The 22,613-nt window shown below is 41.9% G+C and overlaps 2 protein-coding genes across 6 annotated transcripts in view; one reads left to right on the top strand and one right to left on the bottom strand.

Annotated features, from left to right (window-relative positions):
- The window catches only part of LOC126997065 (DENN domain-containing protein 5A-like), a 62,323-nt gene extending 49,413 nt beyond the window's left edge, over positions 1-12,910 (top strand). For 3 of the 5 annotated variants that reach the window (XM_050858105.1, XM_050858107.1, XM_050858106.1), the window contains 10 exons: positions 1,082-1,249; positions 1,700-1,796; positions 3,990-4,112; positions 5,476-5,928; positions 6,232-6,377; positions 7,078-7,196; positions 7,784-7,989; positions 8,652-8,828; positions 9,001-9,199; positions 9,597-12,910. In XM_050858105.1, coding sequence (XP_050714062.1) covers positions 1,082-1,249; positions 1,700-1,796; positions 3,990-4,112; positions 5,476-5,928; positions 6,232-6,377; positions 7,078-7,196; positions 7,784-7,989; positions 8,652-8,828; positions 9,001-9,199; positions 9,597-9,777 — 1,869 coding nt within the window. In that variant the 3' untranslated portion in view covers positions 9,778-12,910. Of the gene's footprint in view, positions 1-1,081; positions 1,250-1,699; positions 1,797-3,022; positions 3,059-3,989; positions 4,113-5,475; positions 5,929-6,231; positions 6,378-7,077; positions 7,197-7,783; positions 7,990-8,651; positions 8,829-9,000; positions 9,200-9,596 lie in introns of all 5 variants that reach the window. The other 2 variants (XM_050858108.1, XM_050858109.1) reach the window with 2 other exon arrangements.
- Positions 12,777-21,530, bottom strand: LOC126997066 (uncharacterized). Its single transcript, XM_050858110.1, has 4 exons — positions 21,454-21,530; positions 14,154-14,921; positions 13,943-14,029; positions 12,777-13,781 (listed from the first exon to the last, which is right to left on the bottom strand). Exons 1-4 carry the CDS (start codon positions 21,457-21,459, stop codon positions 13,635-13,637), a joined length of 1,008 nt encoding a protein of 335 aa, XP_050714067.1. The 5' UTR covers positions 21,460-21,530; the 3' UTR covers positions 12,777-13,634.
- Between the last annotated feature and the right edge of the window lie 1,083 nt (positions 21,531-22,613).

Here is a 22,613-nt window from a genome sequence, read left to right as displayed (position 1 = left end):
TTGTGGTATCTTTTATATTCCTTGCTTTTATTTATTCCATAGTTTCCATCACTCTGCTATATTCTGCCTCTCTCTCTTGCTCTCCTCTTCTCCCTCCCCCTCTATCCTTCTAATTATATGCTTCTCACCTTGTATCTCTATTGTGTTGTGTCTTGAGTGGTTCCTTGTGGTATCTTTTATATTCCTCGCTCTTATTCTTTCCATAGTTTCCATCACTCTGCTATATTCTGCCTCTCTCTCTTGTTTTCCTCTTCTCCCTCCCCCTCTACCCTTCTAATTATATGCTTCTCACCTTGTATCTCTATTGTGTTGTGTCTTGAGTGGTTCCTTGTGGCATCTTTTCTATCCTTTGCTCTTATTCGTTCTGTACTTTCCATCACTTCATATTACTAGACTTTGTTCATCACTCACCTCCTCTATCCTGCTAAGTTGAGAATACACTGATTGCTATTTCCCGGGGCTGTACTGTATTGCATCGTAGTTGTTTCCTTGTGGCACGTTTTCTATCCCTTGCTCTTATTCATTCCATAAATTCCAACACTGCACATCACTAGACTTTGTTCATCATTCACCTTCTCTATCCTGATAAGGTAATAACACACGGATTGCTATGTCCTGGTTTTATATTGTATTGTGTCCTTAGTGGTTCCTTGTGACACCTTTTCTATCTCTTGCTCATAGTCACTCCATACTTCCCATCACTTCATATCACTAGACTTTATTCATTGCTTATCTCCCCTATCCTGCTTTTTTTATGGTAAAGGAAACCGCTCAAGGGCAAGGGGGAAAAGATGGCACCACTATAAAAACACTTGCCTGCGCCATGACGGGCTGGGGCCGACTACCATCCAGGCCCCTCAAGAAAGCCTACCAGCGCTAAAGGCTGAAACGTTAAAAAAAAAGAAGAAGAAAAAAATAGCACACTACTCACTGCCCCAGCAATGCAAACTGAAGGAGTGGCCAGAAGAGAGGTCGGTTGCTGCTCTCACATTTTCTCCCTCCTGCTCTCTTCTCCCTTTCCCTCCATCATTTTAACTATATGCATCTCACCTTGTATCTGATTCATATTTTTATTTTACAGGAATGCAAAACCCGCACAAAACGAATGCTGGTGGAGAAGATGGGGTCCGAGGCGGTGGAGCTGGGCCACGGGGAGGGCAGTCTGGTTGGGGTGGAGGAGAACACCCTCATCGCCTCCCTCTGTGACCTGCTGGAGAGGGTCTGGGCTCATGGTCTGCAGAGTAAACAGGTTTGTACTCCTTCTGTCTTGTCATGGAAGGAGGGAATGTGCTGTTTATGCCTGTATGGAAGTCTATTTTTTTTTGTAGTTTTTAAGGCCAGTTGAGGGAGTTTACTTGGCATGAATACAGCTCCTCAGTGGGGTTAGATTTATTACACATTCAAACATGTCAATACCTTGGAGGGATGCTTGACTTTGAAATGAGGTTGACTTTTATGCAAGCAGTACATACATATGGTGCAGGATATGGTGTAGGTATGTTTATTTTGTTAGTGTGTATGTGTGTATGTGTATGTGGGTGTAAATGTATAATAGAAGGATCAATGGTATAGCAAAAAAAAAAAACTGCTGCTCCCCCAAAAAATTTGAGATGCCAAAACAAAGGTCATATTAAGTTCCAGAGATGTCTTGGTAGTCTGCAGTTTAGAAAAAAAGTCATAATTTATGTTTCTTCCACAGGGTAAATCTGCGCTTTGGTCGCACTTGCTCAACTTCCAGGAGTTAGAGGACTGCAACGACTCCTCAAAACCTGACAACCCAAACTTCTTGTCCCCAGGTCAGTGGCAAGGCTCACGGAGACTCATCAGATCTTTATACAAGGTTCCTTAGGGAATATATAGACCCACACAGCCTTAACAGGTCTCTTAGGTGATGTTAGACTTATGCAGATGATTCTCATACCCATGAACTCCTGCCAGGTTGGTTTAAATCCCTTGACTTTGGGCTCCTTTAACAGAACCATCCCCCCTCCTGTGTCACTCTTGCCATTTGTTGCCCAGAAGCAGGTAACCTCTGCTGTAGGGACACTATAGCCTGGTGTGTGTCATCCCATGTCCAGTGTGTCGGGTAGAGGTGGTCAGTAGTGGTGAGTTTAACATTGCTTTACATTGTGTGTCAGAGGAGGCAACACTGATCCCTTGCATGTTGGTGTTAGCTGTGTGGAGTCTCTCTAAGGCTAGTGAATTGTTTGGAATAAAGTAAGTAATACATGGGAATCATTAGTGTAAGATTTGTGACTCAATTTAATTTTGCTATGGATAGTTGAGCTATACATTAATATAATTGTAAAGTAATACTTATCATACACTTAAGTAATATACAGTTTATTTTCACTGGTAAAGTTATGTAATATATAGATTTGTATGATCTCATGGCAGTTCACATTTCTTGTCGTGTCGCTGATGAGCCAAAGCGAGGATGTTCAAAGCAACTGTTATGTCTCCCTCATGTGCCTGGCTTGGAGGGAGCATCTCTTTATAGCCTGCCACAGCGGGACACAGTGATGCCAAGGCCGTGAACGCACACACGGACACACTTCAATTTTCTTGTGATCTTTGCTAGTCTTGTGGTTCAATCTTACCCTAAGAGCCTCATGTTCACAGAGACAAAGATCAGAAGTGATAAAGCTGTGGTGACTAATGCAGTCTGTGTAGTCATTGCTTAAGGCTTTTAACTACAGAAATTTGTGAACTTGGCTTAAGAAGTTGATTTATGGTACATAATCTACATTTTTTTTTTCCTTTCATGTAAAACATAGGCTAATGTGATCCATGATAGAATCTTTGAATAATGCTTTAATGTATACAGCCCACTGATTGTAACAAAAACTCCCCTACTGTCTCCTTTTGCTGCCTTTAGGGACTTACCAGCTACATAAGTTTAAGCTTCACAGCCTCCCCATGTAACACTGTCTTCCTTGGGGACGCTCTCTGCTCTAAATCATGATAAATTTTCTTCTCTGCCGCTGGGAACTAACCGCCTCTCTCTCCCCCGGTGACGCAGCAATGGCCTGGTGTATACTCAGGAAGCGCATTGATTGTATGTCCCTACGTCATTACTAACTCTCGCATGGGTGAACTGCACACTCCATTCTTGAATGATTAATTAAGCACATAGAGCTTTCAATATTTTCGGAGGTGTAATATCTTTACACATACCATAGCATATTTATTTATATATTTTTAAGGCTTATCACATTTTTATTCTTAGGATGTATATACTTACACTTTTTATTCTCTGTTTTTGCTGTCTTTTTTGTATCTGCCTGTGTATTTGGCACTAGAGTATGTACTGCTAGTAGAAACTAGAAGATGCACAGTTATGTAAATCCCAGACAGAAATCCCTCAGTCCCTCACTATTTCCCAAAACTAACACTACATTGTCTCAAACTGCTTCTTAGTCATCCCTTCTGTTCATGTATTAACTCCAGGACAGCCTTTCCATGTAGGAGTCAGATCCTTTCCCAAACAGTAAAAATGCTGTTGTATTAAATAAAAAAAAAACAAACTACTTGGCACAGAATTATAAAACCCTGTGCAATAACCCAGGTCATAGTTTCAGTAATTCCTGTATTCTCATATCTTACCCTATGTATCATAACATTCCCAACTTCTCATTGAAAAACTGGTTGTACCAGAAAGACATTCACACACTCCATAATCTTCAGTGCATGAGGTAGTCAGCAAGTTTTGTAGCACAGCTTGGGAGACTGGCCAGTAAATCTGCCCCACAAAATGCTGTAATATGTGGTGCATTGCTTCTTGTGTTCAGAAAGGCCTTCCTCGGTGGCTGGTTGTTCATTGCTGTCACTCAGCCTGCCTGGCAAAGCCATGGCCAGCACTGCTTTGCTTGTAGATCCCAGCACAGAGACAGCCTTGTGTGCTCACCTCCTCACTTCCACTAACACAAGGATAACCTTCACTCACAGTGGCAAATTTGCACTGAGAAGAGCTTGTAATTATTTTTCAGCTCCTCAAAAACCTTCACCAAAGATAAGCAGCTTGTCACCCTTGTCGGAGATTGTCTTATCCATTAGGACGGGTAACATTAGTGGTCTTGGGTATCTGGCATCACAGTTAGCAAATAATTTTGGTAAGTGGTTATGCTAATGTTTCACATAACCTTCTCATCTGTCCCTTTCCTCCCCCTTGATGCCCCAGAGTAGTGGGATGCCTTCTTAACATAGACATCATGAGCTATCCAAATGGGGTTTAATCAGGGTGAAATATGCCTTGAATACAGAACTCATGTAACCAAATATTTTCCATCTCATACCCCTCCACATTCTCTCTCTCTCGGCAAAAAGCATGTAAGGTAATCATATTCAGTGCTATATTCTCTACCCCCCCTTTAAAAGTTACGTAACATTATAAATCTCACACAAGCTCTGAGGTAAATTGTCTAATGTTAAAAGCTATAAACAAGAAATGTTACCCTTGTGTCTAAGCAATACTTGGTGTGGAATCAGTCTAGTCCTTCCAGAACACTTTAGACACTATTAATGAGCAGGGAAACATATATTGCTCCATTCCTCATGTACTTTTGATCATTCTTCAATTATGTTTTGCCTAAACTGTGACAGGACAAAACCTCTCCTCTCTACATTTCTAGAAAATTTTGAGTACTTCTAAGAAACATAAACAAGAAGTTAAGCAAACTCTCTTGGCACTGTTTATAGTCAGTGACACTGAGGGTAATATAAAGAGTTCATCAGTCCATTTCTTTACCTCCTCCAGCACACACAGCCCCACACCCTCACCCCCAGTCACTGCTTGGTGTGATGTTTGCTTGTGTGAAAGAATTGTGCTTCAGTATGGTTGGAGTTTCAGCTCATTTGTTTTAACTGCTTTCCATTTATTGATATTTTTGGTAGTAGGAAGCCTTTATATTGAATTTTAAGGAAAGTGAACTTTTATAAGTACTATAGAAATGATGGGATTTTCCATAGTTCTTTTGGAGAACTTTTTTCTAACAATTTTGTTATCACACGCTGGGAAGCCCAGAGCATCCCCCAAGGCTAAGGTTTGTTTGCACACAGAAAATATTTTGACACAGTAGAAAAGTAAGAAAAGTAAACAGCATGTAATATAACTTTATTCATTGTTATACTTCAGAATATAATTCTGAACTTGATAATTACTTTAAGAACACCACTTTTCCTAGACCTTTAAAGACTAACTAATTGCTAAAGCAACATGCAAAGAAATTCATTACAGAGAAAGAAATTGGCACATCATGTTTGCTGATTGATAGATTTACTTTTAATTCCACTATTAACATTGCAAACAAGTAATTCTTGTCAGATATTAAGAACTGAAATGTCAAAATCAAACAAGTTGACCCAATGTTCAGATTTCAGTATACAAAATGTCTTTCTACACAAAAAATCAACATTGATTGTTTCTTTTCTGTCCTCCCTGTTAACATGTCCTTGCCTTCCCCTCTCCCTCAACAGACCTTTCCACCATGGCCCTGGAGACTGAGAGTGCCCCAGCCTCCCCCACTAAGTCCTCAAGCAACACCAACAGCCTGCGTAAAAAGCCTCTTCAGGAGCGTTGGCCAACAGACCGCAGTGGCGAGCGACGGTCTAGGGCACAGGACTCCTCTGGGGTGCCAACGCTGCGTCCACTCCCCATCTCTGTGACCTTTGACATGCGCAACGTGCTGGCCATGACAGAGATCAAGACACACATAGGGTATGCCCGGGCCTGGGTGAGGCTTTCCCTGGAGAAGAAGGTCCTGTCAAAACACCTCACAGCCCTCCTGGGGAACGGCAAGCTGCTGCAGGACCTGTACAAGCGCTACGCCTTCCTCCGCTGTGAGGACGAAAAGGAGCAGTTCCTCTCCTACCTGCTGTCCCTCAATGCTGTTGATTACTTCTGCTTCACCAACACTTACGCCTCCACCAGTGAGTGTCTCGGGGAATCTGGAAACTACTTGTACTAAGAGGGAATACATAATGCTCTTTCCTGAATTATTTTACTCTACATATTCCTTGCATGCTTACAGGAAGTATACTGTTCTGGAATCTCAGCTTAGTTATAAAGATTTAATAGTTAAATATATATAATGATAAGCACCCTTCTTTTTATTTTAGAATCAGTATTGTACTTTTGTGTCATTCATACATGCAGGTAGTCTACAGGCTGAAATTGTTTTGAAGATGATTAAATGAAAGTCTGAGTCAATATGAATCCCATGTGTGTTTCAGTGGTGCCATACAGAGTGGTAATCTTCCCCTCCCGGAAGCTGAGCGGTGCCAGCACGTCATCCAATGCCTGGGTCAGTCTGGGCGGCACCCACGGCCAGACCTCCAAGATTCCAGTGCCAAGAAACCAAGTGGAGCTGGTCTTCCAGGTAATGTTGATAAGCAGTCATTGTGATCATTGCACTCACTCAGCCTGAAGGTTGAGAGAGTGAGGAATATCTGCTTTTTTTTCACCATTTTCAAAGCAATCAAATATACTGTTAAAATCATTATCTCCACCTTGCCCTTTTAGCGACTGTAGTCATCACCAAGGGTCTGTGGTCCATATTCTTAAACTCATCAGTCCTTCATTATGACCATTTCCTGAGTCCATAGAGGAGATTAACTGGGTTTTCATGAGTGTTTTCCTGTTCAAGATGCAGAAGGCATGTAAAACTAACACCAGCATCACAAAACAGTCCATAGGAATCCCAGCAATTTCTCTGAGAGGCTTTTCAAACAGGGGAACCGAAGCACCAATACGTTTTAAAATACGGGCTCATATCATTCCATTGCAGGACATGGGGCTCTCCCAGGCATTTCTATTCACTTCTGATCTGTATCTCTGGCTTCCACTCTTAACCTTTTATTTTTTGTGTTTTTTTCAGCTTTTAAAGTAACATTTCAATGAGTATTTTGTCATGGGAAGCTATTTGTGTATTCAAATAAATTGATTTCATGTCTTTTTTTAAAAAAAAATTATCAATCACCTCATGTGTTGATAAGAATGTTTCATTAATTTGCTCTGGTTTGGGTGTTTAGCTCTTTAGTAGCAGAATTCATGTTCACCTTTCTTCTTCCCTTTTGCAGCACAAGAACCTTGGGCTGCTCACCACACTGCGTATCGGCCACGACAACACCGGCATGTCCCCCAAGTGGATGGTGGAACATGTGCTAGTCAGGAACGAGGTCACCGGCCACACCTGGAAGTAAGTGTGTGTCCACTCTGTAGGTTAATAGACCTTCATTATTTATGCACGTGGGAGTTACTTCCATTTCAGTTTTAAGTTGACTTTCATTAGTAATTGCATACCAAAAATCAGCCACAGGTAGCTGCATGTGTTGATCACTGAGCATCAGAACATTCATTATCTGTAACATTATTTGTGTGTTCAGATGTCATCTGAAACAAAACAGTCAAAGGATAACATGAATGAGAAAATGCTGAAATTTTAAATGAATACTAATAATTAGTAAATGTAGGAAGAGAATACCACAAGTTTTTCACAATGGTTTCATTCATTAATAATAATAAAACAACTAAAAGACAAAAAGCAAAACACCAGTATGTAGAAATCTTCATGTCCACCCATTCTAAAATCAATAAATAAAAATACTGTTTAAGCAGAAAGTTGGTAAAAGGTAAATAGGGTATGGAGATAAAGGTAATCAAAACAAAAAAGTCAAGCATCTAATACCCTAACATGCATCCCTCCTTGCACAACCCAAATAGCAGAAGTAACACACACATAAGCCAATCAAAGCACCAAGGTTACACCTGCCCTCTCTCCCACAGATTCCCGTGTGGGCGGTGGCTGGGGCGGGGCATCGACGATGGGTCGCTGGAGCGCATCCTGGTGGGCGAGCTGGTGCCCTCCCACATCACCTCCGACGACCTGGTGGAGTCCTGCCGCACGCCACCCAGATGCAGGTCGCCAAATATGCCAGGTCCTCGCCGCTCAGACCTCAAACTGACCATACCTGACATACAGCAGCACCTGGGTAAGTTGTTTTTTTTTTTTTTTTTTTTTTTTTTTTTACAGTAAAAGCAGCAGCTCAAGGACAAAAACTAAAACAAAAAAGAAAAAGAAGTGTGTGTGTGTGTGTGTGTGTGTGTGTGTGTGTGTGTGTGTGTGTGTGTGTGTGTGTGTGTGTGTGTGTATTTAGGGGTTGGCTTGTGTATATTTATATAGGGGGCCTAGGGCATGGTATTTTTTTGTGTGTGGATGTGTAGGGAGTTAAGGTGTATTGGTTTTGTGCAGGGAAAGAGGGATTTTTTTTTTATGTGTGTGTGTGTGTATGTGTGTGTGTGTGTGTAGTGGTTAGGATTTATAGTGTTTTATGGGACAGGTAAGGAGTGTACATTTTTATTTGTGTGTGCACATCTGGTTAGAGTGTAGTGCATATATTTTCATGGGTTCACTCTTGTATGTGTTGTGTAAGATCATTCGTTATTGCCTAAAGAGAGTGCTTAGGAAAGAAATGAGTTGTACAGGTGATTTTATGACCTCAGTTTGTGATTCATATATGTAGCACAATTTACAATGAGCCAAAAATATCCATCTCACATCAGGCCAAGAGGATAATCTGTTGTCCACAATGTGTTTGTCAGAGCAGTATCATAAGAGTTCATAGCAATAACGTATTTCCTCTTCCTCCTTCAGGTGATTCCGTGAACAACCTAGTCAAGTATTTCTACAAGCCAGAGAAGGAGCGTGGCAGTCTCACCCTCCTCCTCTGTGGGGACTTTGGGCTTGTCTGCTGCCTGGAGCAAGTCTTCTCGTACGGCTTCAAGTCCACCAGGTTTTTTGGGAAGAATCTCTACCTTTGGGACTATTTTGGTGAGTGTTTTATACATGTAGATTTTTTTTTATGAAGGAACAACAGTTCTGCCAGTCTTAAGAAATAATAAAATATATTAATGAATTTTTTGACCTTGAGGAGTATCCTTATTTCCAGTTTCCTCCAAATCAATCCTTTTCCCTCCCCTCTGAACCCTCTTTCTTTTAACAGAGAGGGCCCAGCAGCACTTTGAGGTGTTATTGAGGGAGGAGGTGGAGCGGGAGCAGCTGACAGGCATCACCAGGGATGGGCGGGACCATGGGCTGGGCAGCATGGCAGAGCTGGTGACCCTTGTGTCCCGCATCAACGGCTCGTCCTCACACCTTGGGAAGGACGACAAGTTCCAGCTCTTTGTGTGTTTAGCAGCAAGGTGAGGCAGAAGTATTGTTTAGTTTGTTGGTGTGTTCATGTGTAACTCTCCTTCAGATTTGTGTTGCCTTGTAAAATGAGAAAGGAATTTAGTTTATTAGTACTTTGTCTTTCATGAAGTGCAAGGAGAAAGAGGGGTAGTAGTAATGTGAATAGATGAGAGAGGGTGAAAGTTGGTATTTTCACACTTATGGTAACCTTCATTATGACAAAGGCAGTCATGGTAAAAATTCTGATTCTTCCTTTGTTTAGGAGAAGGTGAGCTAGAACAGTAATTCACATAAGAGACAATGAAATGGAGTTTCTGACATACTTCCTTGTGTAAGTAAACAATAAAAAGTAAATGTCGTTACACTTCCATTGGGCCATCATTCTGTTAACACTTTCCTTCTCCTCAGGGCCCACCTCCTGTCTCGCATCCTCCTGCCTCTCCAGCGCTCCCCCGTCACCAGTCACATGTATGACGAGTCCTCCTTCCTGCGTGATCCTCAGCTTGTTCGAGATCTCATCAATGTCCTGTCGGCCCTTAATGAGTTTGAGTTCATCCTGGAGAGTTCCTTAACCAGAGGGATCGACTAAGTCACACCTTTACCAGTGTTTCTCTTGAGTGTTGAGGTGGCATCACTTGCACATTCCTCCCAACCAATGCTGAGCCATAAGGTTTTGCCAAGGACAAAACAGGTTGCCCTGATGATTGTCTGCTCCTCATGTGTGGGACTGAGTAGCTTGAGGTGCAGGCAGTTAATCATCTGACAAATAGTTATTAGAATCCTAAATGGTTGTGGAAAATGTATCCATTGTAATGCCACCTTAAGTGTGATCATCCTGTCCATAGTGTGGGGTCCTGACAGAGAAGGAGCTGAGGAGGCATAGAGCAAGGGCCAGGAAGGAAGAAACGAGAAAAGGTTTTAGTCATGAGAAGTGTGAGCCATAGTCACGGGAATGTTTTTAATTGTAGGAGTTTGCAGTTTTAACAAAGTACGATGTCAGGTTTTACTGTGGAGGTAGAGTGGATAAACTAGGGCAGAGGTTGGCAACCTATAATTCAAGAAGAGCCAGTTTCTTCAAACTTGGCAGAAAAGCAGCGGTGCTGGAGCCGGATAATAACAATAATAATAATAACAATAATAATAATAATATTTGCAGCTATCATAAAATAAACTATTATATTTATGAAGCCACTCCTTTAACTTAACATGATGTCAGCAACCTATTGTCAGTCCTTTACAATTTGTTACAACAACTGAACAATATTACATACTTTTAAACAACATGCTAACTGTACTTAATATATCTGGTCACCATGTTGTGTTTTAACTTTAATGTGACTTCTGCTCCTGAGCTTCTTTGGAGAGCTGTTCAATGTTTGCAGCATATGCTCTCATTTTTCTACGATATTTTGACATTTTTAAGCAGGTGGCAGGAGCTGCACAGGTCTCTTAAAAGAGCCTATGCGGCTCCGAAGTTGTAGGTTGCCGACCGCTGAACTAGGGGAATGTTAGGGATTTTATAAATGGGAAGCTGTCCACAAGAGCAATAAAAGACAGTGAAAGTTTTAATATGGAAAAGGTTTGGAGAACCTGATGTTTTTAGTGATTGGGAAGATGCTTGAAAGAATAGTAAATGAGGCTAAACTCTTATGTAAATATAAGAATACTGTAAGAATCGAGGAAGACATGCTTTTAGTAGAGAAAGGGAATCTTTGAGTGTTGTGTTTGTTAGGTGACAGTGATTATTTTTGTGGAACAAAGAAGTACAAGTCATTTTGCCAAACTTGACTTAAGGATTTTATGTTTTCAAAGAGCAGGAAGAAATTATGGTAAAAAAGAAATGACTAGTGACCAAAAATATTAATTATTTAACAAGTTATTAAGTATTCACAATTACTATCGGTTAATATTTATAAACACTGAAGTGAATATGTGGTTCTTGAAACTATCAGGCATTAAGATAATTTATTTTTCCATAATTACTAACAACCTGCCTCTAGCTATAGAGGAAAGGAATCATCTGACCACTAACCCCACCTCTGCTGTCAAGTGCAATGCATTCCAGGTACTGTCTCTCCCTAAGGTTCCTCACTGACAGGAGCACAACACTTGCCAGCTTTCCTAGAACTTAATTGCAATTCAGTTCCTGAAGTGAGGGAGTTTAGGGGGCACTGAGAGGCTCACGGCAGGAGGGAGCAGAAGCAAGCACAAAAATACTCAATCTCCTGCTGCTATGTTCAGTTCTTAGGAGGGTAGTCGGTGTACACGGCATTGTTGATGTAGATCTTGTAAGCTGTAAGAATGTGTGTGTATGTATGCTAGTGTGTGTGTGTGTGTGTGTGTGTGTGTGTGTGTGCGCGTGTGTGTGTGCTCACCGTGGTGGGTGTTATATTTTGATATACTCAAACCAAATATTTGTATAGTATTGTCCGACTTTAGGTTTCTAGTGGCAGTTACCTTACATTTCCCATTAAATACTTTGAGTGTTCAGCACTTATTACTGACACGTGTCTCACCAGAAACTTAGAAAGGGTCATTAAATTTATTTTATATATAAATGAAGCCACTCAACAAATAATTTCAGCTGGATATATTTTGTTCATTTCAATTTGATTGTTTCAAAACAGTATATGAATTATCCCTTTTGCAGAATCAGTATTGCAAAAGTATTAATGAGGTATGATTTTTTTTTGACCCCGAGATATACTAAGCTGCTGTTCCACACAATAAGTAACTGCTGGGCATGGACCCCACACACCTACACACCCTTGACCATCCCTGCTAAGTCATAATGTACCGCCATCCAGTCTAGACATCTAATTTTAAGATTTTCCTGGTGAATGTTCCACAGTCAACTATAATCTTGTGTCAGAAAATGTTTCAGTAACTTTAAGATGAAATACCAAAAGTTTTATTTTGTGAGAAAGTTTGTAAATCCAGTCATTTCAGCATATTTATCCCAAATTGTCTCCTAAATCATTTCCACTGGTTTAGTTTGTACTGCTGTGGGTTCAGGATGCTGGATGCCAGTGTTGAAGGCGTTGTCTGCGTCACCGCCTGTGGGTGGAGGACGCAGAGCCAACGTGTGTGTGGGTGGAGGTGCGGCATGTGGAGGGGCAGGGCGGGGGAGGGGAGGGAGGGCTGCTGCAGAGGAAGTGCCATAGTGGTGGTGAGGACCCTGCAGGTTCCCTGAACTGTGATATCTGTCATGTTCATAATTTAAAACCTCCGGTGTGTCTCCTCACTCATGTGTAAGAGCTTTCATGCTCATGAACAGGCAAGAACCAAAAAGCTTTGTGTGTCAGAATTATGAACATGACTGTTGTTGGCTCGCCCCTCGAGGGAGCTGGACAATACTCAATTTTTTATGGGACTACAAACGTGGTACTCCTGCAACAGTGCTAAACATGTCGCTTCTGGTGCCCAGATCAGTGTACCAAGAGTCTGTGTTCATAGAAAACTCCTACTTGTACAGTATAAACAGTGCAAGGGCAATATTGATTTTGTACTTATAGTACAAGCTGTTACACTTGTCAAAAGTGTGTTAGTATATACTGTATACTTTAGGTAAGAAAAGTGTGCTGTTCCTAGCAAATATATTTTATTTAATTTATGTTAAAGGCCTGGAGCTGAAGTTACTGCTCAACTGTTTTTGGTTGAAGACAGTTTTAATGCATAAATGTACTGCATGAAATAATTGTATAAATAAAAGTAGATCCCTATGCAGTGTTCATTGTCCAAACATGAAGAAAAATACAGTCATGGGAAGGGTATGGCATCATTGATGGAATCCTCTTTCATTCTCTCTCACTTCAAGCACTCACACATATTTGATTATTTGATCTGCTACTTGTCAGTGCACCTTTTTCCTCCAGCCTCCTGAGTGTACAGACTGCTGCGTCCTCAGGGAGGCACACACAACTGTAGCAAGTAGACCCTCAGGTGGATGCAGAAGTAATTTTGACAACTAATTTATTACTGATGACTGATTCTAGTAACTTAGTTCTTTCATATCAGGTGGAGGAGGCTGAACCTTGAGAAGACTGAAGATGACCAAAGATCACCATGAATCACATGTGTGAGGTACACCATTTGGCTACTGACACTTAGACCCTGACACCATTTATAGCAGAGCATTGTGACTCACTGTTCAGCAGTCCTCAATGTCAGAGATTGGCACATCCCTTCATTCACAGTTCAAAGATTCATTCATGCTGCTGTGCAGAACTCCATCATTTCTGCCTATCGGTTGGCATCTCTCCATTACCGTACATTCCTCTGAGGATAAGAATATAATCATTAAACGATACTTCACACAATAAGGATCAAACACACGAAAAGAAGATGGTCAACATGGATGTTCCTTTTCCCTGAGTTGCTCAAGTCTCTCTGAGCTTGACACCAACAGCCCGGAGGCCGTCCTGGCAGAGTCTTTCTGGCCCAGGCCTATGCTGGGGGCTGATACTGGTTGGTGGTGCCGGGCAGGGAGCCCTCGTACCTCACCACCGGCACGAAGCCTCGCTCAGCGTCGGCAGTGTAGGTAACCACCTGCAGGCGACCGTCGGGTAGGTGAACACGGTACTCACCACGCACCTGTAGAAGGATGGGTGGTGGGTGAGGCCAGCCAAGGCATGTTGCTCATCCTGAATCTTGTTTAGTGTTATCCAAGAGCATCAAACCTCTTTTAGTTACATTGTTTGTGTTGACCAAACAGTCATACTCGGAGATCTCTGTTATATTACTTGGGTACTCACCTCCGCCCCGTCACTTTGTTCGCGGTGGCCGAAGGATGTGCCGTGTGCGTGCGAAGACACCTCGTAGCCATAGCGGTAACCTCTGCCCTGGGGAACACCAATGACACCATGTCCTGGTAAGCCACTTGTTACCCACCATGCAAACGGAGTATATATTAGTTTACACGTGTTTCATTAAAGTTACTGCTAAGTCAATACAAATGGTAGTTACCTTGCGTTGCTTGGGCTTCGGGGTAGTGGAAGTGAATGGCTGGTCACTGTATGATGGGTAATTACGTTTGGTGTTGGTCTGTCTGTAATTGTGATTAAATTTAGGTCTGTAGGTGGTGACTGTGTACGGGTCTTCGTAGGGGGAGGTGGTGGGGGCTTCATAACGTGTCGTGTGGGTTGGCTTGTCGAAAACAGACGCGTATGTGGTGAGTACAGCAGGCTTGGGAGTGGTGGTCTGAGAGTGCTGGTAAGGCGTAGTGGCATCAAGGAAGGTCAAGGCCGGTTTGGGGGTAATGACTGGGTTTGAGTTGAACACTGGCTGGTAGAAGTTAATGTTGTATGTCTGTATGGGGGCGGGCGTGGAGGGTGAGGTGGGCGGATACGCGGGGCTGTAACTATCTCTGGGGTTTGAGGGGATGAAGTAACTGCTGGGCTTGAAACCTCCTGATTCTGAACAACAACTCGGGGTGCTACACGACTCTGTGAGCTGAGGTGAGGGAGGGTCATCATTAATAAGGAGTATCTCGTTGGCAAGGCTTCGCGGCACCTTGGGCGGGTTCCTCTCTGCCCGTAGGAGCTGCCGGAGGAGTGTTAGGCCGGCAGGGGCTCCCAATGACACCTGACCCGACACCAGTGACAGCGGTTTATGACCCCCATCGATATCTTTACTGTCCCTGCTGTTCCCGGCCGGCTGCTTCCTGTCGGGGAATATCCATGAGGCAGACGTTGTGGCCGACAGGAACGCCAGCAGCAGGCACAAGCCCTCGACCTGTTGAATAAAGGACTTAGTAACTCTGTCAGTATCCAGGGACCATATTCTCAAACACTGGCATTTAAGTGAATTAACAAGGATTTCGTAGGAGTTTTGGGCATTTCCAGAAGTACTTTTATGATCATAGTGGTAGTTTGACCCTCCTTTTGTACAATGAACGTGAAAAAAGTACTCATGTAAATCCGATCAGTCACCTATTCGGCCTTTGGAAATAGTTCACGTGAGAGGCGGAAGTGTCTGAGAATGCCAGTAGGCTATCCAGAACCCATAGAGACAGACGAAGGAATTTATCTGATGTAAGACACGTATCAGGCATAAGCTTGATCGAAAACCATGTCGAAATTTACCAAAAAAATAGCTTAAACAAGTGTGATGGAATGTGGTCTCTTAGTTAATTAATATGCTAAATTTTGTTATCAACTGCCATGTTTTCGAGCTCGAGCTGGAAGTGTTGGTATGGTGACACTGAGCCATTGAATTTTCCTAGTTTCTGACCGATAACTATAGCAAAAAAGACAAAAAAACATCAACAAATAACAGTTTTAACGTTTACTTTAATTTTCTATCATTATTTGTGTAGATACGAGAGTTTGAGTCTTGAAAATGATAAATACAATGTTCAGTACGACAATTTGTCCTTGCTGGCCGAGTCACTCCCGCCGCCCCATTCGTTGCCTCGCGTGTGGCCGCTGCGCAGTGACAGTGTCAAGGTCGCCAGTTTATCTCGTGTTGCGGAAGGTAAGAAGGGATTTTTAACATTTACAATATAGTGAATAGTTCAGGAACGGGCTCAGTGAATAGTAGGAGCTAACTGTTGCCTGGGAAAGGAGTATAGGTGGTGGTGTGTCGTGGCGGTGTGAGGGCAGGGGCGTCCACGTGCTGCTGGTGGTGGAGGGAGGCGCGGGGCGGCTAGGCGGGTGGGCGGTGGAAGGCAGGATTAAAAACTATCCTCAAGTATCGGCATATCTACTCCGGAGTGTGAAGGGCGGGATAGACCAATATGTTTGGGAGACATTAAGCAGCCGGAACCATCATGTGGCAATGTTTGGGGGCGTTGATTCCTACTACCACCAGAATTTTACTTTTCTCAACGCCCCTAATTTTGTTGATGTCAGTTATTTTGGCCGAAAGGTGGATGCAGCTTGTTTGTATTTTTCTCTAATTGATTTTTTTTTGGTTTATTTTTTCATTGATGTGCTTCATATTTTCCTTCTTTTGCTCTTTGTTTTTGTTATGTTTTTTGTTATTTTTCTTCATCATCCTTGTATATTGTTTACTCTTAAAATCTACATTGTATTGAGTAATGCAAAAAATAACTGAAAATATAACTTTTTTGTATGAGTTTTAACCAACATGCCTTCTTGTTATCTGCATTATCCAGTAGTGTAAACCAGAACAGTACCGACCGAGAGACGGAAGTTGAGCTGTTGTCAATGGTATATATATAATTTTTTCAACAGTTCAAATTGGCAAGATAGAGATGTTGTATCGGACGAACGCAAGGAAGGCACTTCAAGCATTGCCTTCGCTGCCGCCACCGCCACCAGGAAGACTCAAGATCAGTACCACGAGCAGCTGGAACTATCTCAGCGAGTGTCTAAGGTCTGTTTACTATGTTTTACTTGTATGTTAACCACCATCAATACACTACCACCACAACAACTACTACCACCACCACTTATACTACAACCACCACCACTACAGTACCACCACAACAACTACTACCACCACCACTTATACTACAACCACCACCACTACACTACCACCACAACAACTACTACCACCACCACTTATACTACAACCACCACCACTACACTACCACCACAACAACTACTACCACCACCACTTATACTACAACCACCACCACCACCACTACACTACCACCACAACAACTACTACCACCACCACTTATACTACAACCACCACCACCACCACTTTTACTACAACCACCACCACCACACTACCACCACCACCACCATTATCATCATCACCAACACCACGATATTACTACACAGGTATGTCGCCAGTTCTGTAATCTGAATTAATTGGGTATTTCGTGGATCGTGAGAGGTTGGGAACATAACAACCATTAACTATTCAGCTTGTTATGGGGGAAAGCAGCAACACACACACACACACACACACACACGATGAAGGATGGTGATATGAAGCTAATCGTGCCGGTAATTCGACCATGATTGGAATACGCAGCGGTGGGGTGGCCTCCAGACATTAAGAAAAATATTAGGAAAAGAGAAAGAGCCCGGAGTGACAATAATGGTGCCTAGCTTGAGACATGACATATGAAGAGAAACTGGAAAGATTAAATTTGCCTAACTTGGAGGAGGGAAGAGAAAGGGGACATCTGCTTGCAATTCACAGGGTGAAGAAGGAAATTGAAGTTATTGACAAGACTGACCTGTTTGTACGGGACAGTAGTAATAAAGGAGGTCACGGAAATAAATTGAGGACTACAAGGTGCCTGAGAGGTATAAAAAAAAACTCACTTTCCTCGTAGATGCAATGACACCTATAGAATGACCTCAAAAGTGAGATAGCTAAAGCCAAAGGTACACACACACACACACACACACTCCGATAGCTCAATCGGCTAGAGCGCCGCGCTTCAAGGCTTCACGGCCAAACAGGCAGCGGTTCGTGCCCTGCTCAGACCGGATTCTTTCCGTTGATTAGGAGTGGTTACTGTCTCCCCTTGAGCAAGGGGGATGGGGTGTGTGGTGTGTGAGGTCCTGGCAGTACCCAGCGATCGACGATAATGAGCATGCACTTGCTCGTGTCGGGAGGGTATACCTGCTGGCGAAAGCGAGTTCAACTCGTGATCAGACCGTGGTAAATTACACACACACACACACACACACACACGTGGGGCGGCTCCCTAATCCGCGCATAGTGAGTCCGCGTATCAGAAAACTGAGGCTAGTGCTGCATAAACGGCGTTGAGAGGACGAGAATCGAGGTGAGGCGAGGCGATAGTGAGACGGGGTGGTGATGGGCAGGCGAGAGGGAGGAGGAGGAGGAAAGATTGGCAGTAGCATCGATCGTGGTTAATGTTGCGATTCCTTGTGTGTAGATAAATGAAAAGCTGCTCTCATTTGTGATCAGACGGTCGAGTAATGGTCGTTGAGATGATTGGTTTTACAGTGTTAATGAAATGTTACCCAAATATATAGGGAGAGAGAGGTATTGATAGAACATTAGAAGTATAGTTGAAGTATAAGTAAAAGTGATAGTATATAAGTGTAAGGTGTGAAGTATAAGTATTAGTAAAAATGTGAGAGCATTATAAGTAACTAATTGATACGAAGATAGGTAGGTTAGTGGGTAGGCAGATGCATATACAAAACAGGGAGGATATGGATAGGTGACCACATCAATTAGTAGGTGCATAATTTATAAGATACAGTGAATATAGGTGGACACGTGAATAGGCGTGTAGAGTTATATAGTGAGTAGGCGCAGATTATGTAGGAGATAGACAGCAGATAGATATATAGATTATCCCCTCAGCTCTCCTAGATTATATACGCAGCATGAAAGAATATCAAAACAAGGTGTGTAGGTGATTATGTAGTCGTAGATTATATAGGAAGATGGACAGTAGATAAAGAGATGTAGATTATCCCAACAACTCGCCTATTGTACTTAGCGTGAGAGAATATCAAAACAAGGAAGTACAAACAACATCATATATAAGCTGTTCACAAAAAGAGGCACGGGTTATCTTCATTTTACAGCCTTACGAATTACACACAACAAAGCACTTATTTCCACCAGTTCTCCCACTCTCCTCTCCTTACACAAGACGCCACACTCCATCGCCTCAACCTTCCCACCGTCTTCTCTTTTTCTCGCCTTCTTTCTGCATCAAAGAGCGCGGAGATAGCAAGCCTCCCCTCATCAACGAGAGTACTAGCCGTGGGTGGCGATGGTTTCTCCTCAAGCGGTTAGGGGAAAGTAGTCAGTTAGGCAAAAGCGAGAGTCGTTTTGTTAGTTATTAGCCGTATACTTATTCTCAGGTGATGACAGGGCTGAGATTAGGGGCCCCAGGTGTGTGTGTGAGATGAGTGAGCTTGATGTGCTTATGTATGATTATGGTACCGGGTGTGTGTGCGTGAGTGTGGCTTAATGTCCGTCTGTGAGTTGTATATCTGTGAGTGCCTGTGGCTATTTGTGGAGTTATTTTGTGTGTTTTGTTATCTGTGGATGTTTAAAATAACCATGTGAGTTTCCTTGTCATGTGCTGGACGCTCTCAAGAAGAAAGTTTGGATGCATTATAAGAAGAAACTTTATTATTTGTAGCATTTGTAATCCACGTGATGTTACGAAAACCGAACCCCTTTCCTTTTCACTGACATTACTACTACTACTACTACTACTACTACTACTACTACTACTACTACTACTACTACTACTACTACTACTACTACTACTACTACTACAACGACAACAACAACTACTACTACTACTACTACTACTTTTTTTTTCCACTACATAAATGATTCCTCCACCCATGTTTATTTTCCCGACACATAATCATGGAGGGCTCCATAGCTTGGAGGTCATTAGCCCCAACTCTGTTCGCTAATGACTGTGGCATCCAACCATATCACTAATACTACCTAGCACTAAACCACTTATCATCTATTACGTCCAGATCCCCCTTTCCTTCCCTACTCAAGTCACTCCCGACCCACCCTAATGTCACTCTCCACCACTGTGGCCTCATAGTCCATATTGGAGATGTTGGTGGCTTTTGGGCAAGAGTGTCTACTACTACTACTACTACTACTACAACGACAACAACAACAACTACTACTACTACTACTAGTACTTCTATTACTACTACTACAGCGACAACTACTACTACTACTACTACTACTACAACTACTACTACTACTACTACTACAACAACAACTACTACTACTACTACTACTACTACTACTACTACTACTACTACTACTACTACTACCATAGGATTGGAGGGCAGCGAGGAGGCACGGCAGGTGGTAGAGGGGAGTAGTTTATATATATGGGCGAAGGTAGGGTGCTTATGGCCCAGACCTTTATGCACTGACAGATGTACTCTCCTTGTTTGCCCTCCCCCCCCCTCCCTACCGCAATCATTGCCAGCTGACTCTGCTGAAAACGTGTGTGTGTGTGTGTGTGTGTGTGTGTGTGTGTGTGTGTGTGTGTGTTGTGTTATATTATGTTATTTTGATGCTGGTATTAATTATATTGTTGCTCTTCCTCCTATTCCTCCCCCTCCTCCTCCTCCCCTCCTCTTCCCCCCTTCGTCCTCCTTTTCTTCCTCGATCGCGTTTTAAGAGCCAGTTCCAGCAGCAAACAAGAGTAAATAAGTATTTTAGCAATAAAGTATAGGACTGTAACGAATCATCATATATACATAATGAAACAGATGAATTGGAGAATATATATTGATGTATATTAATCAGTCAATAAATTGATAAAGGATAAATGCATCAGCATATATGAAGGTAAATGCTGCAGGATTAGTTGATTGATAATGTGATAGATTAAAAAAAAAGTGAAATCAGAAATTATATAATAAACAAGTGCTATATATGCATCTTTGACGTTTCCCCAACGAATATAATTTAGTGTATTTTACCGAAGATTCAGTAACGAATATAAAGTTAATTGACCACTTACTTGAGTGAGTAATAGATTTTTTTTTCAGCAGTGGAATATCATGTAAGGGTAATAGTAAATTCACGTCATTATTCACCACACGCACGCCGATCTTTCCTGACCTAATGCGGGACAGTGACGGACCCAGAAACGATAGAAAAGAAAGTGAGGGATATAAAAACGTTACTATGATAGAATGATATAAAAGAGAGGGAGACTATAGATACTTAACCACGATCAATACTAGAGATGTTTGCTTAACTTTGTCAATAAAAAAGGGAGAGAAAAGAGAGAAGGCGTTACAATGATAAACAAAAAGCGGAAAAGGAAAGAGGGAAAAAACTGAATACAAAAATGATTGATGAGAGAGGAAGAAAGTACAGAAGGGATAGAAAAGAGGGAGAGGGAAAAAAATGTTTGCTTAACTTTGTCAATAAAAAAGGGAGAGAAAAGAGAGAAGGCGTAACAATGCTAAACAAAAATCGGAAAAGGAAAGAGGAAAAAAATATTGAATATAAAAATGATAGATAAGAGAGGAAGAAAATACAGAAGGGATAGAAAAGAGGGAGAGGGAAAAAAATGTTTGCCTAACTTTGACAATAAAAAAGGGAGAGAAAAGATAGGGAGGACGTAACAATGATAAACAAAAATCGGAAAGGAAAGAGAGGGAAAAAATACAGAATACAAAAATGATAGATAAGAGAGGAAGAAAATACAGAAGGGGATAGAAAAGAGAGGGAAAAATATGCGCACAGAAAAAGTAGAGAAAAAGGATAATAAGATAAAAACTACATGAAACAGGATAAATAATGTACGGAGTCACGCCTCACGAAGGTGTACAAGCCTCCGTCCCCTTACCTGCATGATTAAGGTGTGTGAGCGTGTGTGTGTCTTGTGAGGTGACGCGGTGGAGTAAAAAGCTTAGGCTCTCTCGTCAAGCTCTTATGTGTGTGTGTGTGTGTGTGTGTGTGTGTGTGTGTGTGTCGCTAAAGAGGAGTTGCCCAGTTGTGATTTTTATTATTGTAACTTTTTTATGAATTTTGTGAGATGATTTATTTATTTTTTTGTGTGTAGTTTACTTATTTATTTATCCATATTTGTTTACATGCGTACCGTAGATTTCTTCCTCCTGTTTTTCCTTTTCATCAAACTCTAAATGGTTATTGTGATTTTGGCTTTTTTCTTAAATTTCTTTTTCTTCCTTTTTTTTTCTTTTTCTTTTTTCTTTCTTCCTTTCTTTTATCTTTTACTTCTTCTATTTCTTCGTTTTTCTTGTTTTTGTTATTGTTCTTTTTTATTTTTATTTATTTCTTCTTCTTCTTCTTCTTCATCGTATTATTATTATTATTATTATTATTATTATTATTATTATTATTATTATTATTATTATTATTATTAATGGTGGTAGTAGTAGTAGTAGTAGTAGTAGTACAGGTATTGATATATTTTCATGGTGGCAAAAATCTGAGAGAGAGAGAGAGAGAGAGAGAGAGAGAGAGAGAGGTGAGCGAGCACGTTGAGGGAACAGGTGAGCAGCACGTTTTTGAGCATTGTCACGTCTCTCACTTGTTCCTTATTGCGCGAGTTGCCAACAGCGGCGCATAGTGGAAGGGTGATGGGAAGAACTCTCTATCTGGCAGGGGAGACTATGCCAGAGATCACCGGGGAACATACGAAGGGCGAGAAGGGTTGTGTTGGTTATGTTGGCGAGAGAGGTTCTGTTGTTTATGTTGGTTTAGTTATGTTGGCGAGAGGGGTTAGGTTAGTTATGTTGGCGAGAGGTTATGTTGGGTATGTTGGTTATGTTTGACGAGATACGTTATGTTGGTTATATGTTGTCTGTGTTGGGGAGAAAGGTTATGTTGGTCATGTTGGCGAGAGAGGTTATGTTGGGTTATATTGGCGAGAGAGGTTATGTTGGTTATATGTTGGCGAGAGAGGTTATGTTTGGGTTATGTTGGCGAGAGAGGTTATGTTGGTTATGTTGGCGGGAGAGGTTATGTTGGTTATGTTGGCGA

This window comes from Eriocheir sinensis, chromosome 11, assembly GCF_024679095.1.
Source record: "Eriocheir sinensis breed Jianghai 21 chromosome 11, ASM2467909v1, whole genome shotgun sequence".
In the NCBI taxonomy this organism is placed as follows: Eukaryota; Metazoa; Arthropoda; class Malacostraca; order Decapoda; family Varunidae; genus Eriocheir; species Eriocheir sinensis.
The sequence above is the reverse complement of the archived record's forward strand: the minus strand, read 5'-3'. Positions and strand labels throughout refer to the sequence as shown.